At 37.3% G+C, this 21,208-nt stretch overlaps 1 protein-coding gene across 1 annotated transcript in view; it reads left to right on the top strand.

The window, feature by feature from the left end:
* The window catches only part of ACADM (acyl-CoA dehydrogenase medium chain), a 30,546-nt gene extending 9,338 nt beyond the window's left edge, over positions 1-21,208 (top strand). The window contains exons 7-12 of the mRNA XM_064588970.1: positions 7,476-7,606; positions 10,050-10,158; positions 13,865-14,005; positions 14,596-14,691; positions 19,244-19,492; positions 20,834-21,208. Of these exons, the coding sequence (XP_064445040.1) occupies positions 7,476-7,606; positions 10,050-10,158; positions 13,865-14,005; positions 14,596-14,691; positions 19,244-19,492; positions 20,834-20,905 (798 nt within the window). The 3' untranslated portion in view covers positions 20,906-21,208. The remainder of the gene's footprint in view (positions 1-7,475; positions 7,607-10,049; positions 10,159-13,864; positions 14,006-14,595; positions 14,692-19,243; positions 19,493-20,833) is intronic.

Below are 21,208 nucleotides of genomic sequence, written 5' to 3'. Positions count from 1 at the left end.
TTAACTTGGTTGAAGAGATCTACATTTTAATTGATATGGTTTATTGATATCCTACATCTAGTTTTAAATTATATATTAAATCTTTCTACATTTGAGCAGTTTATTTGATTCTCTGAGAACATTTTATTTTTAGGTATTTAAACATGTTTAAAATACTGGCTTAAAAAATAAAATATAGAGGGGCGGAGCAAGATGGCGGAGGAGTAGGAGACCTGGATTTCGTCTCCTCTCAGGAATTCAGCTAGATAGGGATCAAACCATTATGAACACCTACGAACTCAACAGGAGATTGAAGAAAAGAATACCAACAACACTCTGAACAGAAAAGCAACCACTTTCTGGAAGGTAGGACGTGCGGAGAAGTGAATCCGAGGTGATATCCGGGAGGATAGACGGCGGGGGAGGGGCCTCTGTTGGCCGCTTCTGGCAAGTGATAGAGCCGCAGAGCACAAAATCAGAACTTTTAGAAGTCTGCTCCGCTGAGGGACGTCGCTCCAGTGGCTAAGCGGGGGGTGGAACCCTCGTGGGACAGTGTGGTCTCAGGACCCTCGGGGTCGCAGAAAGACCAGGGGTGCCTGAGTGTGGCAGAGCTCCCAGGTAACGGAGCAGGGAAGCCGGCTGAAGAGGCGGAGCCCAGGGGCGGGCTCTCAGCTCGGGGTCGCCATAAACCGTGATCCGCGGCACAGTCGGGCCCCTGCTCCTCCAGCAGGGACCCAAAAAGCAGCAGATCCGGGGAGACTCACCTTCTTCCCCCGGGAGGAGAGGTGCGGGAGTGCACTGCAGGGATCTGCTGGGTTTGGAGACTCCACACGGGGTCGGGTGCCAGAGATAGAAACGCTCGGTCACAGGCCGGGTGAGCACGGAGTGCGGCCGGAGACCGGGGAGACGGGAGTGACTTACGGCTTTTCTCTGGGGGCTCGGCTCCTCCGAGGCAGAGATTGGGAGGCTGCCATTTACACTCTCCGCCTCCAAAGCTGCACAGAAAGCTTGCAGGGAACAAAAGCTCCCAAGAGCAAACCCGAGCAGATTACTTAGCCCGGACCGGGCAAGGGCGGGGCAATTCCGCCTCCGGCAAAGACTTTTGGAAACCATGGCAACAGGCCCCTCCCCCAGAAGATCAGCGAGAACAGCCAGCCAAGACCAAGTCTACTGAGAACGGCAGAACTCCAGCGCTAGGGGAATAATGCACATAGAATTCATGGCTCTTTTACCATGATTCTTTAGTCTTTCAAAGTTAATTTTTTTTTTAACTGTCTTTTTTTTTTTTCGTTTGTTTGAATTTTTTTTTTCACTTTTTCAACCAACATCTTATCAATCCCTTTTTTAAAAAAATTTTTATTTTTCATTTATAGAGTCATATTCTATCCCTTCATAGTAGTTACCCATATTTTTGGCATATATATATAAGTTGTTCTCTCTTTAAAATTTTGAGATACTTTCTTCTAGTAGATCAAAATATACCCTAAATCTCTAGTGTATGTTTTTTTCTACTCCCCTGCCTGATCACACTCTCTCCCTTTTTTTTTCTCTTTTTTCAAACAACTTCTTATCAATTCCTTTTATAAAATTTTTTATAGTTTCCATCTTTACAGTCATATTCCATCCCTTCATCATATCAACCCTTATTTATGTACATATATAAGTTTTTCTTTCTTTAAAATTTTGGGAGGCACTTCCTTCTAACAGACCAAAATACACCCAATATCTAGTGTGTGGCACTGATCTATATACCAGCCTGATCATATTTGATCACATTCTGTTTTTTGTTTTGTTCTGTTTTTGTTTGTTTTTATCTTTTTCTTTTTCTTTTTTCTTTTTTTCTTTTTCTTTTTTCTCTCTCCCTTTCTTTTCCCACTGCTTCAGGTCTTTTCTGATTTGTTTAGAGTATATTATCTGGGGACGTTGTTACCCTGCTAGCATTTTGTTCTCTCATTAATCTATTCTCCTCTGGACAAAATGACAAGATGGAAAAAATCACCTCAACAAAAAGAACAAGGGGTAGTACCCAGTGCCAGGGACCTACTCAATATGGACGTTAGTACAATGTCAGATCTAGAGTTCAGAATCATCACTATAAAGATACTAGCTGGGCTTGAAAAAAGCATGGAAGTTATTAGAGAAACCCTTTCTGGAGAAAGAAAAGAACTAAAATCTAACCAAGTAGAAATCAAAAAGGCTATTAATGAGGTGCAATCAAATATGGGGGCGCTAACTGCTAGGATAAATGAGGCAGAAGGGAGAATCAGTGATATAGAAGACCAAATGATGGAAAATAAAGAAGCTGAGAAAAAGAGAGATAAACAACTACTGGATCACGAGGGCAGATTTCAAGAGATAAGCGATACCATAAGACGAAACAACATTAGAATAATTAGGATGCCAGAAGAAGAAGAAAGAGAGAGAGGGCACAAGGTATAATAGAGCAAAGTATAGCAGAGAACTTCCCTAATTTGGGGAAGGAAACAGGCATCAAAATCCAGGAAGCACAGAGAACCCCTCTCAAAATCAATAAAAATAGGTCAACCACCCGACATCTACTAGTAAAACTTACAAGTCTCAGAGACAAAGAGAAAATCCTGAAAGCAGCTCAGGAGAAGAGATATGTAACCTACAATGGTAGGAACATTAGATTGACAACAGACCTATCCACAGAGACCTGGCAGGCCAGAAAGGACTGGCAGGATATATTCAGAACTCTAAATGAGAAAAATATGCAGCCAAGAATACTATATCCAGCTAGGCTGTCATTGAAAATAGAAGGAGAGTTAAAAAGCTTCCAGGACAAACAAAAACTAAAGGAATTTGCAAACACGAAACCAGCCCTACAAGAAATCTTGAAAGGGGTCCTCTAACCAAAGAGAGAGCCTAAAAGTAACATAGACCAGAAAGGAACATAAACAATATACAGTAACAGTCACCTTACAGGCAATACAATGGCACTAAATTCATATCTTTCAATAGTTACCCTGAATGTAAATGGGCTCAATGCCCCAATCAAAAGACACAGGCTATCAGATTGGATTAAAAAACAAGACCCATCGATATGCTGTCTGCAAGAGACTCATTTTAGACACAAAAACACCCCTAGATTGAAAATGAAGGGGTGGAAAACCATTTACCATGCTAATGGACACCAAAAGAAAGCTGGGGTGGCAATCCTTATATCAGACAAATTAGATTTTAAACCAAAGACTGTAATAAGAGATGAGGAAGGACACTATATCCTACTTAAAGGGTCTATCCAACAAGAAGATCTAACAATTGTAAATATCTATGCTCCTAACATGGGAGCAGCCAATTATATAAGCCAATTAATAACAAAATCAAAGAAACACATTGACCACAATACAATAATAGGGGGAGACTTTAACACCCCCCTCATTGAAATGGACAGATTGTCTAAGCAAAAGATCAACAAGGAAATAAAGACTTTAAATGACACACTGGACCAAATGGACTTCACAGACATATTCAGAACATTCCATCCCAAAGCAACAGAATAAACATTCTCTAGTGCCCATAGATCATTCTCCAGAATAAATCACATCCTAGGTCACAAATCAGGTCTCAACCAGTACCAAAAGATTTGGATCATTCCCTGCCTATTTTCAGACCACAATGCTTTGAAACTAGAACTCAGTCACAAGAGGAAAGTCAGAAAGAACTCAAATACATGGAGGCTAAAGAGCATCCTACTAAAGAATGAATGGGTCAACCAGGAAATTAAAGAAGAATTAAATTCATGGAAACCAATGAAAATGAAAACACAACTATTCAAAATCTTTGGGATGCAGCAAAGGTAGTCCTAAGAGGAAAATATATAGCAATACAAGCCTTTCTCAAGAAACAAGAAAGGTCTCAAGTACACAACCTAACCCTACACCTAAAGGAGGTGGAGAAAGAACAGCAAATAAAGCCTAAACCCAGCAGGAGAAGAGAAATAATAAAGATCAGAGCAGAAATCAATGAAATAGAAACTAAAAGAACAGTAGAACAGATCAACAAAACTAGGAGCTGGTTCTTGGAAAGAATTAACAAGATTGATAAACCCCTGGCCAGACTTATCAAAAAGAAAAGAGAAATGACCCAAATCAACAAAATCATGAATGAAAGAGGAGAGATCACAACCAACACCAAAGAAATACAAACAATTATAAGAACATATTATGAGCAACTCTATGCCAGCAAATTAGGTAACCTGGAAGGAATGGATGCATTCCTTGAGAAGTATCAAGTACCAAAACTGAACCAGGAAGAAATAGAAAACCTGAACAGACATGTAACGACTAAGGAAATTGAAGCAGTCATCAAAAATCTCCCAACAAACAAAAGCCCAGGGCCAGATGGCTTCCCAGGGGAATTCTACCAAACATTTAAAGAAGAATTAATACCTATTCTTCTGAAACTGTTCCAAAAATTAGAAATGGAAGGAAAACTTCCGAACTCATTTTATGAGGCCACCATTATCTTGATCCCAAAACCAGACAAATACTCCATCAAAAAGGAGAATTACAGACCAATATCCCTGATGAACATGGATGCAAAAATCCTCACCAAAATACTAGCCAATAGGATCCAACAGTACATTAAAAGGATTATTCACCATGACCAAGTGGGTTTTATCCCTGGGCTGCAAGGTTGGTTCAACATCCACAAATCAATCAACATGGTACAATACATTAACAAAAGAAAGAACAAGAATCATATGATCCTCTCAATAGATGCAGAAAAAGCATTTGACAAAGTACAGCATCCTTTCTTGATCAAAACTCTTCAGAGTATAGGGATAGAGGGTACATACCTCAATATCATAAAAGCCATCTGTGAAAAACCTACAGCGAATATCATTCTCATGGGGAAAAACTGAGAGCTTTCCCCCTAAGGTCAGGAATGCGGCAGGGATGTCCACTATCACCACTGCTATTCAACATAGTATTAGAAGTCCTAGCCACAGCAATCAGACCACAAAAAGAAATAAAAGGCATCCGAACTGGCAAAGAAGTCAAACTCTCACTCTTTGCAGATGATATGATACTTTGTGTGGAAAACCCAAAAGACTCCACCCCAAAACTGCTAGAACTCATACAGGAATTCAGTAAAGTGGCAGGCTATAAAATCAATGCACAGAAGTCAGTGGCATTTCTATACACCAACAACAAGACAGAAGAAAGAGAAATTAAGGAGTCAATCCCATTTACAATTGCACCCAAAACCATAAGATACCTAGGCGTAAATCTAACCAAAGAGGCAAAGGATCTGTACTCAGAAAACTATAAAATACTCATGAAAGAAATTGAGGAAGACACAAAGAAATGGAAAAACGTTCCATGCTCATGGATTGGAAGAACAAATATTGTGAAGATGTCAATGCTACCTAGAGCAATCTACACATTCAATGCAATCCCCATCAAAATACCATCCACTTTTTTCAAAGAAATGGAACAAATCATCCTAAAATTTGTATGGAACCAGTAAAGACCCTGAATAGCCAGAGGAATGTTGAAAACCAAAGCTGGCAGCATCACAATTCCGGACTTCCAGCTCTATTCCAAAGCTGTCATCATCAAGACAGTATGGTACTGGCACAAAAACAAACACATAGATCAATGGAACAGAATAGAGAGCCCAGAAATGGCCCTCAACTCTATGGTCTACTAATCTTCAACAAAGCAGGAAAGAATGTCCAATGGAAAAAAGACAGTCTCTTCAACAAATGGTGTTGGGAAAACTGGACAGCCACATGCAGAAGAATGAAACTGGACCATTTCCTTACACCACACACAAAAACAGACTCCAAATGGTTGAAAGACCTCAATTTGAGACAGGAGTCCATCAAAATCCTAAAGGAGAACACAGGCAGCAAGCTCTTTGACCTCAGCTGCAGCAACTTCTTCCTAGAAAGATCGCCAAAGGCAAGGGAAGCAAGGGCAAAAATGAACTATTGGGACTTCATCAAGATAAAAAGCTTTTGCAAAGCAAAGGAAACAGTCAACAAAACCAAAAGACAACCGGCAGAATGGGAGAAGATATTTGCAAATGACATATCAGATAAAGGGCTAGTATCCAAAATCTATAAAGAACTTATTAAACTCAACACCAAAGAACAAAGAATCCAATCAAGAAATGGGCAGAAGACATGAACAGACATTTTTCCAAAGAAGACATCCAAATGAAAAAGTGCTCAATATCACTCAGCATCAGGGAAATCCAAATCAAAACCTCAATGAGATACCACCTCACACCAGTCAGAATGGCTAAAATTAGTAAGTCAGGAAATGACAGCTGTTGGTGGGGATGCGGAGAAAGGGGAACCCTCCTACGCTGTTGGTGGGAATGCAAGCTGGTTCAGCCACTCTGGAAAACAGCATGGAGGTTCCTCAAAAAGTTGAAAATAGAGCTACCATATGATCCAGCAATTGCACTACTGGGTATTTACCCCAAAGATACAAAAGTAGGGATCCAAAAGGGTACGTGCACCCCGATGTTTATAGCAGCAATGTCCACAATAGCCAAACTGTGGAAAGAGCCAAGATGTCCATTGATAGATGAATGGATAAAGAAGATGTGTTATATATATACAATGGAATATTATGCAGCCATCAAAAGGAATGAGATCTTGCCATTTGCAACGACATGGATGGAACTGGAGGGTATTATGCTGAGCGAAATAAGTCAAACAGACAGACATGTATCATATGACCTCACTAATATGAGGAATTCTTAATCTCCGGAAACAAACTGAGGGTTGCTGGAGTGGGGGTTGGGGTGGGAGGGATGGGGTGACTGGGTGATAGACACTGGGGAGGGTATGTGCTTTGGTAAGTGCTGTGAATTGTGCAAGACTGTTGAATCTCATATCTGTACCTCTGAAACAAATAATGCAATATATGTTAAGGAAAAAAAAAAAAAAGATAGCAGGAGGGGAAGAATGAAGGGGGGAAATTGGAGGGGTAGACGAACCATGAGAGACAATGGACTCCGAAAAACAAACTGAGGGTTCTAGAGGGGAGGGGGGTGGGAGGATGGCTTAGCCTGGTGATGCGTATTGAGGAGGGCACGTTCTGCATGGAGCACTGGGTGTTATGCACGAACAATGAATCATGGAACACTACATCTAAAACTAATGATGTAATTTATGGGGATTAACAGAACAATAAAAAAATTAAAAATATAGGGGCACCTGGGTGGCTCAGTTGGTTGAGCGACTGCCTTCGGCTCAGGTCATGATCCTGGAGTCCCGGGATCGAGTCCCGCATCGGGCTCCCTGCTCAGTGGGAAGCCTGCTTCTCCCTCTCCCACTCCCCCTGCTTCTGTTCCCTCTCTCACTGTGTCTTTCTCTGTCAAATAAATGAATAAAATCTTTAAAAAAAAAAAAAAAAAAAAAAAAAAATTAAAAATATATACTCTCCTGGTTCTAAACATTCACAATTTAATAATTAAAATTTTAATATTTTTATTGTTTCCATATATTTAAGGCTTACTGTGTAACAGAACCTATAGCTGGCTCTGATGTAGCTGGTATAAAGACCAAAGCAGAAAGGAAAGGAGATGAGTATATTATTAATGGTCAGAAGATGTGGATAACGAATGGAGGAAAAGCGAATTGGTATGTTGTTTAACACATCTCTGTGTATTGCTTATTAATTACTTCATATCAGAATCTTCCCTTTCTCCTTTATTATTAAATCACTACAGTTGAGGTAAGTTCTAGGGGCTCCTGGGTGGCTCAACTGCCTCCGGCTCAGGTTATGATCCCAGGGTCCTGGTATCGAGCCCCACGTCAGGCTCCCTGCTCAGCAGGGAGCCTGCTTCTCCCTCTCCCGCTCACCCTGTTTGTGCACTCGCGCTCTCTCTCTGTCAAATAAATAAAATCTTAAAAAATAAAATAAGGTACATAAAAGATCATAAGTAGTTCAGTTATTTTTAAAAACTATTTTTAAGCCTTGAATTATTTCTTCAAACTAACTTTTCAGAAGTTTAACTTGTAAAAGAATGAAACAAAAACACCTGCTCTTGTTGAATGTGAATCCATCTACTTAGCTTACTATCTCCACTGTATGTACCCCATACTAGCATCTCCTGGAACTGTTCCCTGTAGACTGAGGAAAAAGGAAAACCATTGGTATAGTACACTTCTCTGATTCTGAACAACAGACAAAGACAGTCTTAAAACTCAGATTGTCTTTTAGAGAAGACAGAATATTACTTTAGTAAAATCTAAAAGTCCAAACGTATAGGTCCAAAAATAATGACATGAAGTTCAACAAAGGTTCATAAAATCACCTGCATAAATACAAAATGTTGAAGAACCTATACCATGATTTGTGGAAAAAAGATGAAAGTACAATGGATACTTGTAGATTCAGTAGGAATCAACAGTGTGATGTACTGTCTTTAAGAAGGAAATGTACATGGAGCACTGGGTGTTATATGCAAACAATGAATCATGGAACACTACATCAAAAACTGATGTAATGTATGGTGATTAACATAACATAATAAAAAAAAGAATTAACATTCTACTAAATAAAAAAGGTAATTTCTTGCTGAAATGATAGAAGTATAATACAAATGAGGGGAAAAGTGGTAATGGTTCTGTATGATACATTTTAAGACCTGCATTGACAAAATGGAATAAATTCAGAAGCAAGTAAGTATCCTTCATTAAGAAGAGTCTAGAAAACATGTCCTGTGAAGAGTAAAGGAATTAAGTTTGTTTTTTTTGGAAGAGTTTGACAGTTTTGAAATAATGTCACACAGAAGCAAGAGCAGGCTTGTATATCTGCTTCAGGAAGCCAGTTTAGAATTAATGGGTCAAAGTTAGAAAAATGTAGACTATAGCTCAACATAAGAACAAGCTTTCCAAGAACAGTTCTGTCCAATGTGTGTTGAGTTGTCATGGAAAATATTGTATTTACCCATCACTGCAAGTATACAGATAGAGACTCCTAGGACAAGGATTCTCTGGTGATTGGAATAATGAACTAAATGGGTTGCAAAAATTCTGATTCAATATATATGTGTGCTCTGCAGGGCAGTTTTCTGGCAGATAAAGCATTATTCCTGGGAATGAGCCTACGAGGAAATTATTTGTTTATTTTAAACATACTTGTCAACCCCTTTATGACTGTCCGGTATTAAGGAGGGCTAGATCATTATCTTTAAGTAAGTCGTTATAGTATCAGAAAGTAATAGAAAAATGAAGAAACTATTAAAATTTAACAAGTTGAGAGAAATCTAACAGTGCAATTAGAAGCTTTCATAATTTTAAGAATTCATTAAGTATAACTCCCATGTAGTAAGACAAAATAGGTAATATATGAAACTAGAAAACAGTTTTTACTATTTTTTACTATTATCAAGCAAAATGTAGAGTGAATGATAATTTATTAGTGTTAAGCATAGAAAATTGTTGTTTAAGGAATTTTTTAAAAATTCTCATATCAGGCTATTTAGAACATGGGTTACATTTAGATGTTTTTGCATACCTCCTGTTTCATTTTAAAATCTTCCTGAGAAAAATTCTGGAGCGAAAACCTAGCAAACATTCATAATAATTCAACAATAACAAAAAACACTGATTTTGCTGCAAAAAGAGGACAGTAGGCAGAATATAGGGGTCTTTATCTCACTTATTATTCCTTTCACAGGCAGCCCTATTTGTTGTCCTTTTCCAGAAAGCTTGTCCGTTAAAGAATCAAACTGTTTTGGGAAAGAAAAAATGCCATTTCCAGTATGGGACATACTTTTCTTCTTATATTGTATAATTTGATACAAGGAATTTTTACTTAAAACTCAGACTACTAAAAAAAAGTTAAATACCATATTAGTTAAGAAGTGGACCTGGGTTAAAATACTAGCTCTGCCACATCATAACTATGTGACTTGGGCAAGCTTTTGAGCCTTCTGATTCTTCATTTCCTCATCTGTAAAACAGAATAATAATTGGGGTTGTTAGGAGGATTAAATGAGATAGCCATCACCATGTGTTAACTGTTGATGTCATTATCTCTGTCATCATCTCTATATCATATCTATATATATATTAGGTATTTCTTATTGGCTCGTTCTGATCCGGATCCAAAGGCTCCTGCTAATAAAGCCTTTACTGGATTTATTGTGGAAGCAGATACCCCAGGAGTGCAGATTGGAAGAAAGGTAAAATATAAATTCATCAGTGATTAAGGCCTCAAATACTATTTTAACTGTAAATTTCAAAATTATTATTTCACTTTCCTTTATTGAAAACATTTTCTTTGTAGTAAGTTGCAATAAAAATAAAGCTTTTTTTCCCCTTTTTTTTTCCTTCTAAGTTTTTATTTTAATTCCAGTTAACATACGGTGTTGTATTAGTTTCAGGTGTACAATATAGTGATTCAACACTTCCATACATCACCCTGTGCTCATCAAGACAGGTGTGCTCCTTAATCCCCATCACCTATTTAATGCATCCCTAAAAATAAAGCTATGTTTTGATGTTATCAGGTGAAATAGTTTATATATTATAGCTGAAGGTTTTATGTTGAGAATAATCCTTTTGATTCATTATTTGAAAAATTGGTTGTTCATAGTGCCAGTCTATTAGAGAATGCTAATAAATAGCTGTGAGGGATAATGAAGCAGAAATGAAGCTGTCATTTATGTGGCCTGCCCAATAATAGAGTTTTAGATATTTCAGAAGACTTTTCCACTCTTTTTCCTTCCTCACAGCAGCCTTTTAGGTAGGATAACTGGCATTATGCCCATTGTATTGATTAAAACAATACCCCAGATCATATAACAACACTAATATGTGCCTGAGGAAAGTATGAGAATGGTAAAGAGCCTTGAATGTGGGAAGGCGAGAAATTTTACTTAAAGAAGGAAAGGTAATGTAACGTATTTGAGAATGGTTGTAATTTGAATGCGTGGAGATGACTTAGCACTAGCATTTAAAGTAGACTAGAGTTTTAAGATTTAGCAAATCAAAGAAGGAAGAAATGAAGTCATTAAAGTCATTTTAGTGAGAGCTAAGGAAATAGGATTACGATTATAATTTTGGACTAGGAAGAGGAGACTCAGTTTTACAACTGTAAAACTCTTCTTTGAAAAATGAGTTTGTAAAAAAGAAAAACTAATAATGACCAAATGATGTCTATATTGAAGGAAAAGGAGAAATTATGGAAGTTTATTAATAGTTACCAAAGGTTACATAATCCTGTTTTATTAAAAGCCATCAGAATCTCTCTCTTGTACTCAAGCCTCTTGAAAATGGAAGCATTTACTAGAGTATGGAAGAGGGGTAACTTCTCTTTGAGGTCACAGAATATTAAAGGTGGAAGATGTATTATTTCAGTCTGTTTACTCAATGTTACATACTTAGAGGCAGAGTTGAGATCACTACTAAAGTATCCTAGGAACTTGCCCAATGTGGCTTCTAATCCTATTTTTCTATATTCTCTTTTAAGAGTAGATATTAAAGGTAGACTATACTTCACCAGTGAAATTATAGTGAGGTTGTTGTATATAACAAAATATAAGTTGTAAGAATGGATGTGCTTCTTCCAAGCAAATGGTTTGTTTTTATTTATGTTCTATTTGGGTCTCCTTTTTAGGGATGGTTGCTAGAAACTTAAGGCCAAATTTATGGCCATTTCTAGAAAGTGTAAAGGACCTAACAGTTTATACTGCTTTTAGTAGTAACACGCTTGTGATTTTATCATGCTATTTCTAGTCTCTTTTTTTCCCAATTTTCTCACTTAAAAAATATCTCTAATTCAATAAATATTTATTATTGAGTTCATCCTACATACTAGGCACTATTCTGATATTGGGGATACCATATGGATCAATACAAACAAAAATCCCTGCCCTTGGGGAACTTACATTCTAGTGACAGAGACAGATAATTATATTGTATATATTTAAACCTCTATAAATCTTTTTTTGAAATATATGGGCATTTTATAGATTTGTGAAATTTGATGTTTTTAAAATGTTTTGTGTTTTAGAAGTCATCTGGCTTGAGAGGAAGTACAGGAAGCATTTTGGTTTTAAATGTTTTAGTGTTTGGGGACGCCTGGGTGGCTCAGTCAGTTGAACATCAGACTCTTGGTTTCAGCTTGAGTCATGATCTCAGGGTCCTGGGATTGAGGCCCACCAGCTCCACACTCAGCGGGGAGTCTGCTCCCTCGCTCTTTCTCCCTCTCCCTTGCCCCCCCCTCCTCGGCTCGCAGGAGTGCAGGCTCGCTCTCTCTCTTTAAAATAAATCTTTAAAAAAAAATGTGGTAGTGTTGGTGGAGTGAGTCTGGAAAATAGGCTAGAGTAAACCGTTTTTTATAAACAGTGTTTTCTCATTATATTGAGTGAGGGTCTAAGGCACTAGAGCTCACTGACTTATAAAGGCAAAAAAAAAAAAAAGATGTTGCTTCTTTCTTGGTAAAACTATATATTATTGTTACCATTTCTTCAGTCCTAGAGGCAGACTATGACTATTAATTAAGGCAAGCAAGTTAGAGAGTTTGTTTACAGCTCTGTGCTCCCATTTCCTCTGCTTCTCACGCTGTTGATTAAAAACAAGATTAAAATTTTTTTCCTTAAGGAGAAGAGTCACCATATCTGCAACTTCCTCCCAAATAATTCAGCAAATAATGCTAATAGTTAACACACACAAAGGACAGAAATAAAGCCAATGTGACAAAATAATTGGTGAATTGAAGTAAAGGGTACGTAGGTATTTGTTGTATTACTCTGATAGCTCCTCTGTTCATTTGAAAAATTTCAAAATGAAAAGTTGAATATAGCTACTTTGGCAGTTTCTTATAAAATTAAATATGCACTTACCACATACCCAGCACTCCTAGATATTTATCCAAGAGAAATGAAAACAAAGGCCTCTACACAAGTGTTTATAGCAACTTTATATAACTGCTAAAAACTGGAGTGACGGGAATGTCTGTCAGTGGTGAATAGGTAATGGGTATATGGTGCATCCCTATAGTGGAATACTACTCAGCAGTAAAAGAAAGAAATTACTGAGCAGTAGCAATATAGGTAGATCTCAAAAGCACTCTGCTAAGTGAAAAGTTAGACACAGAAGGCACGTATTACTTGTTATTCTCATTCTACTTAACATGACATTCTGGAAAAGGAAAAATTAACGGACTGAAGTCAGATCAGTGGTTGCTTCAGGTTGGGAGTAAAGTAAGGGAGTTGACTTAAAAGGGGCACAAGTGAGTTATTGGGGGTGCAGAAATATTCTGTATCTTGATTGTGGTAGTGGTTCCACACATATATTTGTCAAAACTGTTAGAGATTTATATGTAAAGAGGGTGAATTTTTCTGTATGTAAATTCCACTTCAGTAAACCTAATTTTAAGAAAGAGTTGGTACATTATTTTGCTAGCTCCATTAAGCTAAATTAAACATCCTAAATCAAAGTATGTTTGCTAAATGCTTTTCCTGACATTCATGGTAAAAAAGATAGTCTTCACACATATGAAATTTGTCTTTGTAGTGTAATATGTGCATATAGACCTTTAGACTATTGTTGGTTTCAAAGTTTGTGAAACATTGTTTTAGACTAGGGGTTGACAAACTTGTTTTGTAAAGATCCAGTTTATAACTATTTTAAATTTTGAGGGCACAAGATTTCTGTCCCTAACTGCTCGGTTCTGCTATTGTAGCAAGAAAGTAGCCATAGATGATATATAAACAAATAGGTATTGACTGTAGTCCAATAAAACTTTCTTTACAAAACAGGTATTAGAAGCCATCGTTTGTCGACCCGTTTTAGATAATTGCAGAAAATCCTAAAACAGAGGTTAAAGCAAAATTCATGTTAGCTCAGAAAGTGTTCCTTAATATGTATTGTTTTCCTTATTAGGAATTAAATATGGGTCAGCGATGTTCAGATACAAGAGGAATTGTCTTTGAGGATGTGAGAGTGCCTAAAGAAAATGTTTTAATTGGTGAGGGAGCTGGTTTCAAAATTGCAATGGGAGCTTTTGATAAAACCAGACCTCCAGTAAGTAATATCAATGACTTGACAATCTTTAGAGGATCTTTTATTTATTACGTTGAGTAGTTTTATTTTAACATGGTATATTTTGTATGTATTTCTATTTTTTCTTTTTTTGGGGTGTGTATTTCCTTTTTAATACCTACTTTTATTAAGGACGGAGAGATACTGTCATTTTTCTTTATTTTTTTAGAATTCTTCAACTGTCTTGCTGCCTGTTACAGAAATTGTTTTAGCAAATATAAAATTACTGTAGTCACTGCTAGGTTGTTAGAGGCAGTCCTTACTTGATCATTCCTGCTGATATGTGCTCATTTCCTCTTCCCTTAGTCATTAGGAATATTTCCCCGAAGAAGCTTTCCCTTGTTAAACAGAAGGAATGACTTTCTAGGCTATGATCCTCTGCCTCACAAATGCCTTTAATTCATAAAAAATATAAATTGAAATGCTTGTTCTCCCCCACCCCTTCTTTTGTGGCCTGAAGGTATAGGTCATCTGTTTATATAATCCTTAACTTAGAATTTTAGGCAAACAGTCATTGAACTGTGTTTTAAAGACAACATTAACTTATGCTTTGTAAAATGTTAAAATACTAGGTAGCAGCTGGTGCTGTGGGGCTAGCACAAAGAGCTTTGGATGAAGCTACCAAGTATGCCCTGGAGAGGAAAACTTTTGGAAAGCCGCTTGTAGAGGTAATTTTAATACTGTACTTGCTGTGCTCAAATCATACTCAGATTAAAATCCAGAGTCTTTACAGTGGACTTCTGTCAGCCACACTGGCCTTTTGCTGTTGTCTTCACCTTTACTCCCCACCCGCCAAATAATCCACTTCCTCATTCATTTCACTAACGAACCTACCTTCGTCACCCAATGTAAAATAACACCTCCAACACTCTATATACTAATCCCACTTGGGTTTTTTTTTTTCCATAGTTCTTAACACCACTCAACATTATATCATGTTTGTGTTTGTTTATTGTAAGTCTCTCCTTACTCTCCCATCTGAATGTAAGTGCCATACAGGCTATGAATTTCTGTTTTGGTAACCCTTATACTCCTAGCACTTAGAATACGTTTCCATTATGAACTTGTTTCATCCATTCAACAGATAGTAACTGAACACCTACTATATTAAAATACTAATAATCGGATATGTTCTCTGTTCCAAGCACTGTCCTAGGGGTTTTACATGTATTAACTCATTTAATCTTCACATTACTGTGGAGTGGGGACTCTTAGTCCCATTTATTGCATGTAAAACATTAGGTCCGCCTAATATATGATGAAACCAAGACTTGAACCCAGGTAGTCACTTAAAGAGTCTGTCCTTTTGCATACTTCATGTTCTATTTCCAGGAATAGAAAAGAAGTTCGGTGTAGGCTCTGTACTCAGGAACCTTTAACTTTGCTATGGAGATAGGATACATATCTTAAGACAAAGATACGTATCTTAAGACAAATATTAAGAAATAATATAGAGCCATATAAGATTAAGTCCCTAAGTGAGAGCTTATAGACCTGGTTAGAGAAACCAAAAGGAGAAACTGTCATGGGTGGGCTAGAGACATTACAGGGATTGTGAACTATGTTTAGAACAGGATTTCTCAAAACATGGGCTGAAAAGAAACTGAATGAGACTCACTGGGATTTTTTTATCACAATCTCATGGGAGAAGCATGGACATCTTATACCAGGTTGCCAAAGCTGTGGTGGTACGAGGGCTTCTATTTATTGCCAGTGGGAATATAATTCACTATAACTTTTATGAACCACATTTTGGCAATATATCAAAAGTGGTTTTTCTACAACTGTATTTCACATGTGTCTTTCAGGTTTACTCCCATATGTGCAATATGACATATCTATAGCTTATTCATTTCAGCATTGTGTAGAAACAGCCAAATACAGAAACAACCAATATGTTGATCATCCATACAGTGGAATATTTTGCAGCTATAAAAAAGTATAAAGAAGTTCTTTATATATTACCATAGAAAGCCCTCACATTTATTGATAAGCAAAGCAAAATGAAGAACCATCAACATGGTAGGCCAGCATATTTGTAAAAAAGGAAGAGACTATAGATGTATTTGCTTATGTATGTTTATAATATCTCTGAGAAGATGAAAAACAGTTAACTTGGTTACCTCCAGGAAGGGGAATTAAATGGGGTTGGGGACAGCAGGGATGATAGGAGGAAAGTTTGAACTTCAAACTGGTGGATGAATTATCTATTCAAAAAATAGAGTGAAATAAAAAAAAAAAGAAAAAAAAATAGAGTGAAAACTAAAACAAAACAATTTGAAAGAATCATTGGCTTAGAAGAATGGGCACAATCAGGCAGGTAGAAATAAGGGAGGAGGGCTCCTGGGTGGCTCAGTCGTTGAGCGTCTGCCTTCAGCTCAGGTCATGATCCCAGGGTCCTGGGATCGAGCCCCACATCGGGCTCCCTGCTCTGTGGGAAGCCTGCTTCTCCCTCCCCCACTCCCCCTGCTTGTGTTCCCTCTCTCGCTGTGTCTTTCTCTGTCAAATAAATAAAATCTTAAAAAAAAAAAAGAAAGAAGGGAGGATATTACTCTCCTTGTTCCACATAGAAATTATTTATATTGGGTAATAATTGTCTCCTCTTAAGACATAATTATTATGCTACTCTCAAGCAACTTGTCACATTCTAAAGTATTGTGCGTTTTTTTTTAAATACAGTAAATATATGAAATTGAACAGCTCAGTTTTTTGTTTTATGTGACCTTTGGTGCATATTAGTCTGTATACAGTCATAACTTGTGTGGTTTTTATTACCTTTTAGTCTTCAAAACACATTTTGATGTTGTCTATGATAGAAAGCATCTTTTTAATAATTTTAATATTCTTGTTTCTAAATGCCTATAGGCCTTCTTTTAATGTGTATGATTTTAAAGCATATGTTCCATTCCATCTTCATTGTAGAATAATTTATGTGATACAGTATAAGTAAAATTAAATAATAAAATTGCTTGGGGGTGGAGCAAGATGGTGGAGGAGTAGGAGACCTGGATTTTGTCTGGTCTCAGGAATTCAGCTGGATAGGGATCAAACCATTCTGAACACCTACGAACTCAACAGGAGATTAAAGAAAAGAATAGAAACAACTCTGAATAGAAAAGCAACCACTTTCTGGAAAGTAGAACGTACAGAGAAGTGAATCCAAGGTGATATTCCTACACTGTTGATGGGAATGCAAGCTGGTGCAGCCACTCTGGAAAACAGTATGGAGTTTCCTTAAAAATTTGACAATAGAGCTACCATATGATCCAGCAATTGCACTACTGGGTATTTACCCCAAAGATACAAATGTAGGGATCCGAAGGGGTACATGCACCCCAATGTTTATAGCAGCAATGTCCACAATAGCCAAACTGTGGAAAGAGCCAAGATGTCCATCGACAGATGAATGGATAAAGAAGATGTGGTATATGGGCGCCTGGGTGGCTCAGTTGGTTAAGTGACTGCCTTCAGCTCAGGTCATGATCCCACAGTCCTGGGATCAAGTCCTGCATCAGGCTCCCTGCTCTGCGAGGAGCCTGCTTCTCCCTCTCCCACTCCCCCTGCTTGTGTTCCCTCTCTTGCTGTGTCTCTCTCTGTCAAATAAATAAATAAAATCTTTAAAAAAAAAAAAAAAGAAGAAGAAGATGTGGTATATTATATACAATGGAATATTATGCAGCAAAAGGAATGAGATCTTGCCATTTGCAACGATGTGGATGGAACTGGAGGGTGTTACGCTGAGTGAAATAAGTCGATCAGAGAAAGACATGTATCATATGACCTCACTGATAGGAGGAATTCTTAATCTCTGGAAACAAACTGAGGGTTGCTGGAGTGGGGGGTGGGGTGGGAGGGATGGGGTGGCTGGGTGATAGACACTGAGGAGGGTATGTGCTATGGTGAGCACTGTGAATTGTGCAAGACTGTTGAATCTCAGATCTGCACCTCTGAAACAAATAATGCAATATATGTTAAGAAAAAAAAAAAGAAGAAGATAGCAGGAGGGGAAGAATGAAGGGGGGGAAATCGGAGGGGGAGACGAACCATGAGAGACGATGGACTCTGAAAAAGAAACAGGGTTCTAGAGGGGAGGGGGGTGGGAGGATGGGTTAGCCTGGTGATGGGTATTAAAGAGGGCATGTTCTGCGTGGAGCATTGGGTGTTATGCACAAACAATGAATCATGGAACACTACATCAAAAACTAATGATGGTGATTAACATAACAATAAAAATTTTTTAAAACCTCCATAATCCCATTGTCCAGAGATAATTACAGTGACTATTTTGCTCCATATCCTTTTTTTTTATGCATATATTTTTCCAAAGCTGTAACCATACTATGTATTTGAAATTTTCACTTACCCATACATGGTGAACATATTTCTATCATATAACATTTTGGCCGTACAACTGATAGAAGACTTACTGTCTTTTATTGAAAGTGTTTGGTTTATGTCTCCTCTTTGATTATGAACTTCTAGAGGGAGGATAAGAAGCATTTTTATTTGTCCTTGTCATCGTGCTTACTTTCCTCTGTCAGCATCTGATACAGTATGACATTATTTTTCACTGTATCTATCTATAATAATTTTCTTTAAAAAGTCCCAGTAGGGTCATCTGGCTAGCTTAGTCGGTAGAGCATGTAACTCTTGATCTTGCAGCTGTGAGTTTGAGCCCCACATTGGGCATAGAGTTTACTTAAAAATACATACATACATACATTAAAAAAAAAAGTCCCAGGAGGGTACATATAATTTTTATGGTATTTTTGCCAAAAATGCATAACTTCATTCCAGCTCTGAGAAACATCACACAAACCCGAATTGAGGGACATTCTACAAAAAAAATAACCACTCAGTGTTCTTCAGAAGTGCTCAGGTCATAAAAGACAAGGAAAAACTGAAGAATCTAACAGCCTGGGGAAGACTTAAGAAGAAAAATACAGTTGAAATCTTGGATGGGATCTTTGAACAGAAAAAGGACATGAGTGGAAAACTTGGCCAAATTTGAATAAAGTTCATAGTTTAGTTGATAATACTGTAGTAATGTTAACGTCCTATTTTTGATCATTATACTGTGGTTATGTAATATGTTAACTTGGAGGTAGCAGAGTGTAACTTTTAAGTCTAAAATTAGTTTTAAAGTTTAAAAAAAGTTCTAGGAGAAAAACTTTTAAAAAGTTAATAGATATCCTTAAACTTTTTTCTTTTTAATTCTAGCACCAAGGAATAGCATTTTTGCTGGCTGAAATGGCAATGAAAGTTGAACTAGCTAGACTGAGTTACCAGAGAGCAGCTTGGGAGATTGATTCTGGTCGCCGAAATACCTACTATGCCTCTATAGCAAAGGCATTTGCTGCAGATACTGCAAATCAATTAGCTACTGATGCTGTGCAGATTTTTGGAGGCAATGGATTTAATACAGAATATCCTGTAGAAAAACTAATGAGGGATGCTAAGATCTATCAGGTAAGGTTAAAAATGATTTTTGTTGTTTTTTAGGTAAAAGAATATTCATAGATGGCAGATTTCTAATTATTTAGGGATTTCATGCCATTAGGAATAATAAACTATCATAGGGGCGCCTGGGTGGCTCAGTCAGTTAAGTGTCCGACTCTTGTTTCAGCTCAGGTCATGCTCTCGGGGTCATGGGATCAAGCCCCACATTGGGCTCCACTCAGGGCGTGGAGTCTACTTGAGATTCTCTCTCTCTTCCTCTCCCTCTGCCCCTCCTCCCCCCTCATGTGCTCTCTAAATAAATAAATCTTAAAAAATAATAAACTATCATAAATGGCTATAAACCAGTTTTTAAAACTAATTAACACAGAAGAATGTTACCTTTAAGTATATGCCTTAAGAGAGAATAGGCTAATAAAGTAAATGGTACAGATATGTACATATATGTCTGGATCAGCCATCTTTGAGTCTTAACATCCTAGCCAATTGTGATCCACCCTTTGCTCTCCTAAAAGTATGCATATCATTTAAAATAAATTATTTTATTTTGAATCTTGCTTGACAACTGTTGAATTAATTGAAACCATATTTGGGGGCGCCTGGGTGGCTCAGTTGGTTAAGCGGCTGCCTTTGGCTCAGGTGATGATCCCAGGGTCCTGGGATTGAGCCTCACATCGGGCTCCTTGCTCATTGGGGAGCCTGCTTCTCCCCTGCCTGCCATTCCCCCTGCTTGTGCTTGCTCCCTCTCTCTCTCTGTCAAATAAATAAAATCTTTAAAAAAAACCCCAAAAAACCATATTTGGGAGTAAAACAACATGAAGAGATAGTGATAAAGTGATAGTAACCATTTGGTAGTAATAAATTGCTAGGGTTAGAGGTTTAAACTGGAAGTAAGGACTGGCTACTAGGAATGTCTAAGTTAAAACCAAATCCTTCCAGCATCTTTTTCTTTAGCAACTCTGTTCCTTAGTCAGCAAGAGAGAAAAACAGGGGTAAGAGTAAAAATGGAAAATGACTGAAGATGACAACTAGCTAAAAACAGTTCAGAAAAGTTGGATAAATATTTTTGCAACATTAAACTAGATTTCCCAAACTTTTTGAAATGTTGATATCCTTTGATTTAAGACTCTCTCCCAAAATTTTGGTAAATGACTTTTTATAATTTAATCTTTAGAGAATTATATTTTCATGGTTTTACAAAATCAGGTTTTGGAATCTCTGTGGATTACAGACCCTATATATGGCTTGATTCAGCTTGGTATTACAGTGGACCTTATAGTACTGTCCAAAATACTGAGTAAGTTGAAGTATTTATGAAGATATTTCATCTACATGTATTCTTTTTTCTTGCAGATTTATGAAGGAACAGCACAAATTCAAAGACTTATTATAGCCCGTGAACACATTGGCAGGTATAAAAATTAAAGAGATAGCTATAGAAACATAATTAATTGTTGAGTGATTAGAATACAATCCACTGTTTAAGCTCCAAAGAAGAGAAAGAGCTTTAAGATTTTTTCTGGTAAAACTTTAAAATAAGTACTGTTAACTAAACCCATGCAGCTGATTCTAATACTAGTTTTCCACTTTTGTTTAACTTTATGACTTGCTTTTCCTCAAAAAGATTAGGTTTCATTAAAATTATGTGTTACCTTTAGTACTACTGTACTTGAATTACATTAACCTAGAAAAGTACATTTGTTTTGTTAGGTTAACCACTTAAAGTAA

Source organism: Mirounga angustirostris, unplaced genomic scaffold (assembly GCF_029215605.1).
Source record: "Mirounga angustirostris isolate CCGP_5_RB_7025 unplaced genomic scaffold, mMirAng1.0.hap1 SCAF_4, whole genome shotgun sequence".
In the NCBI taxonomy this organism is placed as follows: Eukaryota; Metazoa; Chordata; class Mammalia; order Carnivora; family Phocidae; genus Mirounga; species Mirounga angustirostris.
Note: the sequence above shows the minus strand (reverse complement) of the source record. Positions and strands in the feature narration are given on the sequence as shown.